This window comes from Sitodiplosis mosellana, unplaced genomic scaffold, assembly GCF_009176505.1.
Source record: "Sitodiplosis mosellana isolate CC-2019 unplaced genomic scaffold, AAFC_SMos_1.0 Smas_scaffold_5189, whole genome shotgun sequence".
NCBI classification, from domain to species: domain Eukaryota; kingdom Metazoa; phylum Arthropoda; class Insecta; order Diptera; family Cecidomyiidae; genus Sitodiplosis; species Sitodiplosis mosellana.
The window spans coordinates 1-10,923 of record NW_022600431.1 but is presented as its reverse complement, the minus strand read 5'-3'; the positions used below and the strand labels follow the sequence as shown (position 1 = coordinate 10,923).

Below are 10,923 nucleotides of genomic sequence, written 5' to 3'. Positions count from 1 at the left end.
ATTCAATCGACTATATCGTTTATAAACGATTCTTAAATAAATTCAACTAAGAATGGTATGAAAGATTTGTTAAAATGTTGCTTATTTGAAATTTTCAAGTTTTTTTTTTCGTACGGGGACTGTAAATGAGGCTTTAAAATAACATTAAAAATCAAAATTCTTGCGCAATAGTATTCAATGATGCCGTTACCAATTTGGATGATGGAAATGAGTTTCCAAACCATATCGTATTATTAATATAACAAACAACATTTTTTGTTTCTTTTTCTCGTTCCATTTCTCAGGTGCATATTTACCGCAATTCGGTGTATTTGATACGATGCCATTTACAATGGTAAATGGTAAGGTTAAACAATCAACAATAACTCAAATCGATTAATTTGATCAAAAGTTATTTTTATTTTATTTTTTTTCGCAATGGTTAAGGTATATTTGTGCATTATGCCCGAGCGCCTCATGTGTCGATTCACAACATGTATGAATATATTAAACTTAATGGAGCGTGAAAACATCGAGTGCGCCAAATACTACTGTTTTTACACATTTGTTGACGACGTTTTTGCCGTTCTTCTTCTTTTTCTTTTTCCATGTTTTGTTTTACTCTGTATTTGGATCGTCAGTTGGGTATTCAGTGTGTTGGAATATACGAATTTTTTTTTTGTAGTAATGCAAAAGAACTTGGCATTCAATAAGTACAAAAATGGGAAGGAACGAATCACAGTACACAATTTCAAAGCAATTGCGAATGTTGAAAATAACATAAACATTCACATATAGCACGTGGCACAACGTAGCCAGCACAACGCCAGAGACACAATAATAAAAGCGTAGTAGTAAGCGCATCGTAATGATGACGCGCGCGCGTTTTTGCTAATTATGCGTACATATCACTGAATTTACATCAAAAGAGTGAATTCTTTTAACACACAATCACCCTAGTTCCGAATGTAAGCTGAGAGCTCACGTAAACAGAGTAAAATCATTAACACCAGTAGTGAGGTGGTTTTTCGAACAATTGTGTCGTTCTTTGTCGTGTTTTTTGGTGTTCTAATCATTCTCGAATTGGATCTCCTTCAAACATGTCACTGGGCGAAAAAATTCTTATCACATTTTAGTTTTTTGTACTGTTGATAGATAAGCAAGTGTTGCATTTGTATTTTAACACCAGATGAGATCAATGAAGTCACTAAAATTCAACTACAGTGTGGTTATTTGATTGTGTATCGTTTATATCGATCAGTTTATTTTGTGTGTTGTATTATTCTGCGCTGGCCTTTTTGTACAAAATTTTCTCGTCAAAACACTTCACCAAAACGTGTACGATTCTGTGTGTTTTGTTCATTTGAAATGAAAATCGGCCCAATTCTTTTCATCGGTGGTGTGAACTTCGCCGTTTTGACAACAGCTTTAGTGTGTATGACGTTAATGCCCATTTCGTTAATTAGCATATATTGTACTGATGTCACCGTTTTCAAACCCATCATTTAACACCGATTTCTTCTGTTTTTTTCTATTATCATTGTAGTGAATTTGCTGGACAATTATATCGACGAACAATTGTATCTCGGATTACGCGAATATATTAATACAACGCACAAAGACTGCGTTTGGCGGAATGCGTTTAAAGATCGTAAACTTTGTACCAAAGATGTAAGAATTTGGCTATATTCCAATGGAACCAACAAAGAATTGGTAAGTAATCAGTTATACCGATCTTCTCATTTTTGCATCTTTATCATGTACGAAAACGAATATACCTGTGCTACTGATTGTTCGTTGTCGTTGCTCATTTGCCGTAAGAATGTGCGCGAGTTATATGGAGCGACGAGCGACACATATTCAGATTGAAATCCAACGCACAATCAAAATTAGCTTTTGAGAAACAATAAAAAAGAATATTTTCTTTAAGTTTATTGTCTTAGGAGCCTTAGCATAAGTTGACATATTTTCTGCATATAAATAAGCCAGTAGTCTAGAAGATGGTGAATAGTCAAGATCTAAATAAACCTAAAACCTTTGAATGATAAAATAAAATAAAATTTAGTTCTCAAAGCTGCTCGTTAAGACGACAAAGTGATAACTTTAAGATTCACATCAGAATTGGGTGACAATGACAAATTGCAACTTATTTGAAAAAAATATAATCAGCCCATCAAAGATCCGCCCATCTAATCTAATCTGCCCTTCAAAGGCCTGCCATCCGATTAAAACTAACATACTGAGAAAAAGTAGATTCGACTGCGATTTATAATGATTCGTGTAATTGAAATTGAAATCAACCAGTTGTAATCGTTTCGTTGCCATGAATTGTTTTGGCTTTGGTTTCTCTCACACTCTTTGGCGCTTCGAAATTAAATAAAACTGTCGAATATGAAATATTCGGTATGTATTGTCCATCTATTTCAACATATTTGGTATAAATGCTATTTATGTAGATGTTTCTATTGTGCACATTCTTTAGGGGCTAAATGGAATAAAAATTCAAATATGGTTTTATAACTAGGAAATGGTTGAAAAGAATCATTTTCTTACATTTTTACATTAATTTTTCAAAGTGGTGATATTCGAACCAAACGAATCCATGCATTTTCAAACTAACTGTACTAACATGTAATCGTTCTTCAGTCAACGAATAACGGATTTACATTTAATCTCCAACACCAATTCAAATAGCTTTCATACTTTTAAGCTTAATTACAACAAAAGCGAAAAGAAAACAAACCTTTCAAATGCATAGCTTTTGTGCGAAACATTTTGAATGCTAGTCTTGAGGTTTACCGACTGCTACTTGTTGAATGAAATTTATTTTATAAATTAATAAATAAATAAATGCAATTTATTTCTATGATGGTTTTAGATAGATCCAATGAGCCCTGATTGGCTGTTGGATACGCCACATTGGAATGCGGATAAAGAGAATGTCATCTTTATTCATGGGTATGCTGCCGGTGATGGCAGCCCACCAACACTCATAATGCAAGAAGCTTTCATACAAAGTGGAGAATACAACTTTTTCATGATCGATTATGGACCAGTGAGCCGCGCACCGTGCTATGTGTCACTCGTCCAGAACATTAAATATGTTAGCAACTGTGTGGCATCTTACCTCAAAAACTTCATGAATTCCGGCATGCAAAAGCAAAGCATCACATGTATGTATTTGGTGGTGTCGATGAGTATCTTTTGCGCACATTTTTTCATATTTTTTCTTCGATTCCATTGTATATAGGCATTGGTCATAGTATCGGTGCACATGGCTGCGGCCTCTTAAGACGATACCTGGGATTCCGGCTGAAAAAAATTATTGGTAAGTATTTTCGGTTGGCACCACTACCAACAACATACAAATTAACAATAACATTCTTATGATTTTCAATTATTTATCCGAACCAAGTTTGTTGAGCTCCCACATTTGCTATAATTGTGTCGTTGTGTAACATTTCAGGCTTAGATGCAGCACTTCCCTTGATCTCCGATACGGATCGATTAAGCTGGCGCGATGCAACCTTTGTACAGACAATTCAAACAAATGCCGGCTACTACGGTGACATAGGATCGATTGGCCATTTAGATGTATGCATCAACAATGGCAATATGCAACCGTTTTGCCAAAATTCTCAAAGTATGAACACATCTTGATATTTCCTTTGTTTCGTTTTGGGAATTAGATTCGATTCTTTTCCTTTTTATTGATTTGATTGAATTTTATTGATAAGTTTACTTGTGATTTCTTTTTTGTTCTTTTCGAAATGCCTTGTTGGTCAAAACATAGATCCAAATCTGTGCAGCCATTTGTATGCAATGTGTTTTGTAGCTCAGAGTTTGTTCAACGATGAATATCAAATGGAAGCCAAGCGCTGTACACAAGTGTGTCCGCATTTGAGTGTGTTTCAAATTGCAAAAGTGTTCAATCCGTCCGATCAGTCAGCCATTCATGACAACTCCATTGCTGGTGATACACCAGACAATATTGTGCTTAGCATGAACATGAGGTTTGACATTAAATGACTTAAAGCCATATTTGCGCAACATCGTCTTTGAATAAAGAAAAATGTTAAATTTGTTTCCGATTCTCCATTTAGTGCTCATGGATCATATTGCTTATCAGCTATGGAAAAGCCGTTTTGTTCGAGGACTAAAGAAAAAATTGGCACACGAAGATGTTGCAGTTTTGTCGATATGTTTACCTAAAATACTCGTAAATTAGATAGAAATAAGTCTGATCGGTTGTTTACTTTTTTCTACCAGAAAAATGTTATTTATATCTGTCAAAGAATCATTCATATCGAGAGAGAAAAAATATGGGTCATTGTACTTAAAATTTGTTTTTATCAAATGGTAATTCGAATAAATTTGCTATCTAAACTAATCATTTGCAACTTAAAATTGCTATTCATTTGATGAGAAACAGGAAGAAAAAGCACACAAAACTTTCCACCTGGAGAGCGAATGGAAAGGAGTGGAAAAGCATTGTTTTAGGTTCTGTCTCGCGATTTCATTAAATCGACCATTGTTTCAATGGAATTGTCACGATAACTGATCTCATCAAGACCACCGTCCTGATTTTGCGCTCCGATGCAGCATCGGACATCGCCGACTGGATTGCTTTCTGACGGGCAAAATGGTACTCCATTATCTTTCAGACAATACGAGCCGTAGGCACTGCAAGATGAAAAAAATTTATAAAATTTCAGTGAAAATGTAAATCGAGTCGAGATTTAGAGCAATAGAGAGAAAATTAATCAAACAGAGGGACAAAAAGAACGGTAAGTGGAACGAAAAATTACTTTATTGGAGTGTGTTGACCCATTGGAATATCGAAACCGACATTTTGCCGATACAAAAATCGATTGTGTCTGCGAATACCAACTGGACATCGTCTGGTGCACGGTTCCGCATTCATGAGCGAACTATCGTAGATGCTCTGTGATAAATAGCAAACGGACCAAATGTGACTGCACAAATTCGCATCTGGGAACCGAAAAAGAGAAAGAAACGACGCGTCATTTGGTTTTCCTTTTCTATTTGCGAAATGCAATTAATTACTCGAAGTACTGGAACAATACGGTTGTCGTCTGCCACCATTTATCTATCCGAATGAATCGAAAAATGAATTTCAATCATGCATTTTATTTCAAATAAAAAAATAATAATTTTTTACACAGAAATCCACATGTCCAACACGTCCGCCTTCACCATAGTATCCAGCATTTGTGTGCATGACTTGAACTGATTTTGCATCGCCGCTGTCTAGTCGATTTCCGATGACTGGCGATATCAATGGACGGGCTGGATCGAGAGCTACAGCCACAAAAAGGAAAAAGTGATTGAGTACCTACATGAATTGCACCTCTTAATACGTAAAATATGAATTAAAGCGAGAGATAATGAAGGGAATGTACTACTTACCGATAATCCGTTCGATGCGAAAATCTAAATAGTTTGCCATCAAACCGCAAACATGGGCCCCCAGGCTGTGGCCAACACAAAGCGTTTGCTGAACCGGCATACCAGAATTACGTAAAAACGTAAAAGCTTGCGCCAAGCAATTTGCAACAGGTTTTAGATTGTTAACAGCTGCTACATAACACGGCGGCCGACACAGAACTCCCCAATCCACCATAAACACATTGTAGTCACCATGATTCACGTAGGCTTTTTTGTTGTTAAAGTTTTTGAATTCAAATTGCATCATGTTACGATGAAAAAAAGAAATAAATAGCAAATTGAGGCAAAACAAAACCGAAAAACATAAAAGCAATTCAATCAATTTAAATTGCAATTCATTATGATTGACTTGAAATCAGTGTCTAATAAACATTGTCTATATTGATAACGCTTTTGTAATTTAATTTTCGGCTTGAATTCATTTTTCAAACCAAACATACAGACACTTGATTAAAGTATATTAGAAACACGCATGGGCTTATTATAACAACTAATTCGTAACAATGAAAAAGGTGTAATTACCATCTCGTAAGACAGACATGGGCAAAGCGTTAACGCTGCCACCGTAGCCATGAATTAGAATCACATTTTCCTTTTCGCGGTCCCAGCCACTGTTTCGTAACCAATCACGTTGAGCGATGTCTACCTGAAAAAGTGCAGACAAGCGAATGTTTTGAAGGAAAAATATGGATGAAAACGCAAAACTACTTCGAGATAAGCGCTAAAGGTTCAATGCCTTTGAGTCTTTTGAGACTTTAGATATTTTATTCCGTACATCATTGATCAGACAGATCGGAAATGAATGATTATTTTGTTTGTATTTGATGATTAGTTAAAATTTACCTTTGCGTTCGCATGAAGTTTTTTCGGTGGAAACAGAGTCATTGTGATATCTGGATCTGGACACTGATCTCCATCATTGACATGCTTCCACACACAATCCTCTCGTGTTGTATTGAAGAGGCCAGGTTCACCGAGAAATAGAGCCGTCGCAACTGGCCCTTGAGCATCAATCACTGTAAATGCAAATGACACATCGAAATCATCGACATCGTATTTTAGATGTGTCATTCACATATTTCTATTAATTTCTAATGTATATATTTCAACACCGATATTCATCGCCGGTATAATTAAATTCGTTTTTGGATATCGCGACCATATCAACAACACTCAACCAAAGCCTTGAAATATTGAACTATGTTTGTGTATCCAAATGATTTTTGTTCCTTTTCAACACAAGAACTGTGATGTTCGTATATATGTCTACTATCGTCGATCTCGCTGAAAATAGAACGCTTTTTTATCTTCGCTCTTCGTACATGAAGTTCAATTCAGTACAAGGTAATCGCAGCAATTCTCCAATAACCAGAATCATAGTGTTTTTTTTTTCACTTTGTTTCTGCTCATCAACCGATATATTTCTGAATATTGATATAGATTTTTCAAGCGATAGTGAAACACACAAAACAAAGATGATTTTATTCTGAAGTTCACTCTATACTCGAGCAAGAAATAAATAAAAACATGTGCATTAAAGAATATTTGTAGGTGTAGGCACTTACAATTGATGGTGCTGACCAGTGTCAATGCAAAAATGCTACACGTTAATATTGTCATAGTGGGATTTTAATTTTATTTTCAATGTTTTTTTTTCCGTATCACTGCGTTCAAAACAAAAACTTCAACTACTCAATACACTCTTTCGTTTTCGTAAAAGTCTCCATGAAAACCACAACGGCACAAAAAATACACTGAGCGAAATCAAACTATGTTCGTCGGTGTTTTTCGTTCAATTTGTTGAAATGTGTTTCCTCTTTGCAATTTTTAAAATGTCCACTGCTCAAAAAACATTCGTGCACAAATCACCTACTGATCGAAACTTGTTTACCTGAAGCAAAGCTTACCGAAGACTCTGATATCAAACAAAAGAACAATAACATGTTATTGATTTAAAAAGTATTGTAATACTTTTAATCTTGTATCAACGTAATGTGTGTGCATATGTTATGAGTGTTCTCACATTTGAAATCAGTACCTCAAAGCTCAAACTGTCAATAAGATAGATTTAAATACAAAACACACTAATTTCCAGCGGTTTTCAACGATAATCACCATAAATGTAAAAATTACGACAGTTAATCTATAACGTCAACAAATTGATTGAATGGTGTTCACAAAATGAAAATGTTGTAATCAAATATGCTTCTAATCTTCTCTCACATCGATCGGCTATTTTAACACAGCTCAAAAAAAAACATTTCAACAAAAAGCACTAACAGATTATTTTAAATAAAATCATCATCATTTCCCATATATTACACACAAGTAGAGCACACATTTCAAAATGAATAAACAAAGAATCACATGGTCTTTTTTCGTTCTTTTCCTTCAATTTGTTGACAAATTTTGTATCAAATATTTTTGTTCTTGGCACTAGTATGCTTTTATCCGCTGTTCACGTACAGTCCAGCAGGCAGCAAAACATCAACTGAGTTATGTCTAATGGCATAATGATTTAATTCACATATCGTAATACGTTAGAGCCCATTCAATTCGATTTTGATGTAGTGTGTGGTGGCCCATGTTTTCATTGTATATGAATGTGTTCATGAAAATGAATTCGGTCGTGTGTTGCTGTTGCCATTGACGTGCTACTGCCGATTCTGCTGCTGTTGCGGCATTCTGTTTCTACTGCTACGAGCTCTATGAATGTTCAATACCATAGTAATCGTTTTTCCATAGCGACACACACACGCACACAAATACAACGGAAAGCGGTCGGTGATTATTGTGCGTTTTGGAAATCCAACAGCTCAAAAAAATACAGAGATTAAGATAGAAAGATATAAACTAATTGTAGTGTACACCGAGCATTTGATTCATACATTTATGATGGGTGTATATCGTTTAATTTGTGTGTTCCGTTGTGTTAATGCACACGATGTCGTTTTTTTCAAAATAAGAAATAAATCAACATGAAAAAACTAAGAAATACTTGTACATATGCGCATTGAAAAGTGTTTGGAAATGTGTGTTGAATTGTATTTCTCTGAGTCTCTTTCTCTCTCTCTCTCTCTCTCTCTCTCTCTCTCTCTTTCCCTTTCTTTTTCTTTCTTCTTTCTTCTTTCTTCTTTCAAGAATACACACCAACGAAAAGGAAAGTGATAATGTCTGTCTTGTTGCTGAAGTTTTATTCTTCATTTCGTTCCGTTTGGTATGAGCTGCAATACAGACGGAACAAGAAACAACAACACATCGTACTTGTCGAACTGAGACCAGAAAGAAATGGAATAAAAGCGTTTCGGTTTATGCGATTGCAATCGCACTATTCTCCCACTGAAGCTTACTCACCATTTTGCAGCAGGTGAAGCAACAACACAAACATACTCGAACCAACCAGCTAGCCATCCAGTCAACTCATAGCACCCTAGGGGATAGACACAAGATCTGAGATACGTTCGTTTTTCAAAATACTTAATTGATTTTGTGTAGAGGTGTTCAGATTCTTGAAGATTCATTGAGATTTGAAGGGATTTGAAAAGATTTGTAAAAATCTTACTGATTTGTTTGACCTTTTTGACAAGTCAGCCATTTTGATTTGAGAAGATTCATAAGGATTCATAGAGATTCAAAAGTATTTGAATTTGCTCGAGATTTGAGATTCCTACAGATTTGAAAAGATCTAAAAAGATTCAAGTTTTAAATGTTGTGTCTACCCCCTAGATAGCACCTCATATGACGATTAAATTCTCAACACGATTACCAAATAATGCTCGTGTTGAGCGCGGCGTTGGTTTTTATTTTTATTTGTCTGCCGTTGCTTTCCATTTCACCGATTATTGGTTCGCATGAATATACTCTCTGTATAACAAACCAAATTTATCGCATACAAATTAAGTAATAAAGCACATAATTATGATCATGAAATGTAAAATGAATACTCGCCGAAATGAAAAAAAGCATACAACAAAAAAAGAGAAAGTCTTGTGCAATTATATAGTTGTTGATGACAATAAAAATATTCCAAGTCACAAGTCAGTCAGTGTATTTGGACCGGTGTACTACAACGATTGGTGAAGATCAGTTGATAAAGCCGAAAATGTCAAAACGTGAGCATTATGCGGAAGCATTTGGATTTTGACTGGGTTTTACTTTTCCACACGACCATGTCGTGGAAGAAAAGTATTGTGATTGCCTCAAAATTTTGGACCCCCAAAAACATGTTTTCTATCCATTTTAGGCCCCAAGGAACACGAAAAACACCGTTATTCATAGGTCGTAATGTAGGTGCGTAATACAGGGTACACTGTATAGTACGCAAAAATTTGTTAGCACGATTGCTGAAAGATAAAAAAATCTGGAAGTACCAAAAGTTTGGGCTTTGATAGAATTCGATACCATTAAATTTTCAGCCACCTCAGATGTACCCCAGAGTACCTGGCACATGAAAAACCTCGAAAAATCATACTTTTGTATGGAAGGTACCCTAAGGCATTTTTATCATTCCTAATAGAATTATTTTATCAAAAAATTGGGGGCCTACGTAGAACCAAACTCTAACTTTCCTACCACATTGGTATCAAATCGGTATTATAGTTGAAAATTTATTGAATAATCGTCCTTTTGTATGGCGAGCTACTTGAATTGGGCACTTTATGGGGTTTTGTCATTTCAAACCGAAGCGTTTCATGAAAATAGATGGGGCTTAGGAACAATAGAACACTAACTTTCCCATCAGTAGGGTTTTAAATCTGCATTTTTATATGAAAATTTGGAATTTCCTTCAAATGGTCACACTTTGCATACAAAATCGGTCATAGGTCATAGGCAAACCACCATATGAACATTATTGACAACTCTATATGCATACAGTTTTTGACGAGGGATCGATTTCCAGTATCAACCAACCCTACCTGCTGTCACCAGTGGTCGAGAAATCTGATGAGTTGGAATGATGTTCTCAACTCGCGATATTTTACACTCAAAATGGAAACTTTGGTTAGAAAATAGTTTTCATTACGAAACTGACCTTTTTTTGTCGAAGCAATGGGGTCTCTGAACAACACAATACCTCTTTGCCATCATTTTGGTGGTGTGTTTGCAGCAGCATACGCAACGACAATTATGTTAGGAAGAGACCCTGCTATATATCCACTGAAACTGGGAAAACGCGCAAATTCCTCCTCGTTCTACCATAAAATTATACTGAATTTAAAAAAACTCATTGAATCATGTACATAAATAGACCTCCCAGATGCATTTCGGCTCAAATCGGGAATTTTGTTGCTCAAAAGCGGGAAAAATGGATCGAAATCGAAAATTTTTCAGTATCAATAATTTCACTGTAAAATGCATCTGAGAGGCCCAATTTAACATTACCTCTTAAGCTGAAGCAACAAATTTCCAGAACAAATGACTCGAAATAGATAACTAGAGCCTCTAGAAATTGTGAAAATTGTTAAAACAACAATT

The 10,923-nt window shown here is 35.4% G+C and overlaps 2 protein-coding genes across 3 annotated transcripts; one reads left to right on the top strand and one right to left on the bottom strand.

The window, feature by feature from the left end:
• The first annotated feature begins 944 nt into the window (after positions 1 to 944).
• Positions 945 to 4,211, top strand: LOC129572545 (phospholipase A1 member A-like). 2 transcript variants are annotated; one of them, XM_055452518.1, is made up of 7 exons: positions 945 to 1,410; positions 1,526 to 1,692; positions 2,858 to 3,152; positions 3,230 to 3,307; positions 3,446 to 3,622; positions 3,773 to 3,992; positions 4,083 to 4,211. In XM_055452518.1, coding segments are annotated over exons 1-7 (1,047 nt in total). In that variant the 5' UTR covers positions 945 to 1,409; the 3' UTR covers positions 4,192 to 4,211. The 2 variants fall into 2 exon arrangements, with proteins under 2 accessions (XP_055308493.1, XP_055308492.1); XM_055452517.1 differs by having other exon boundaries at positions 945 to 1,414.
• A 22-nt stretch (positions 4,212 to 4,233) lies between these two features.
• On the bottom strand, positions 4,234 to 7,107 carry LOC129572543 (phospholipase A1 VesT1.02-like). Its single transcript, XM_055452515.1, has 8 exons — positions 7,014 to 7,107; positions 6,292 to 6,464; positions 5,971 to 6,094; positions 5,410 to 5,655; positions 5,162 to 5,301; positions 5,047 to 5,089; positions 4,788 to 4,971; positions 4,234 to 4,662 (listed from the first exon to the last, which is right to left on the bottom strand). The coding sequence occupies exons 1-8, from the start codon at positions 7,066 to 7,068 to the stop codon at positions 4,476 to 4,478; spliced, it is 1,152 nt and encodes a 383-aa protein (XP_055308490.1). The 5' UTR covers positions 7,069 to 7,107; the 3' UTR covers positions 4,234 to 4,475.
• Positions 7,108 to 10,923: the final 3,816 nt, after the last annotated feature.

What these genes read in the sequence shown, in the direction of transcription:
- LOC129572543 (XM_055452515.1), bottom strand. Translation starts at nt 7,068, where the DNA reads ATGACAATATTAACGTGTAGCATTTTTGCATTGACACTGGTCAGCACC. An exon ending in CATGTCTGTCTTACGAGATG is followed by an intron (nt 5,656 to 5,970) that starts GTAATTACACCT and finishes ACAACAAAAAAG; the next exon opens with CCTACGTGAATCATGGTGAC. An exon ending in TCGCATCGAACGGATTATCG is followed by an intron (nt 5,302 to 5,409) that starts GTAAGTAGTACA and finishes TTGTGGCTGTAG; the next exon opens with CTCTCGATCCAGCCCGTCCA.
- LOC129572545 (XM_055452517.1), top strand. Translation starts at nt 1,348, where the DNA reads ATGAAAATCGGCCCAATTCTTTTCATCGGTGGTGTGAACTTCGCCGTT. An exon ending in CCGGCTGAAAAAAATTATTG is followed by an intron (nt 3,308 to 3,445) that starts GTAAGTATTTTC and finishes GTAACATTTCAG; the next exon opens with GCTTAGATGCAGCACTTCCC. An exon ending in GTTTTGCCAAAATTCTCAAA is followed by an intron (nt 3,623 to 3,772) that starts GTATGAACACAT and finishes GTCAAAACATAG; the next exon opens with ATCCAAATCTGTGCAGCCAT.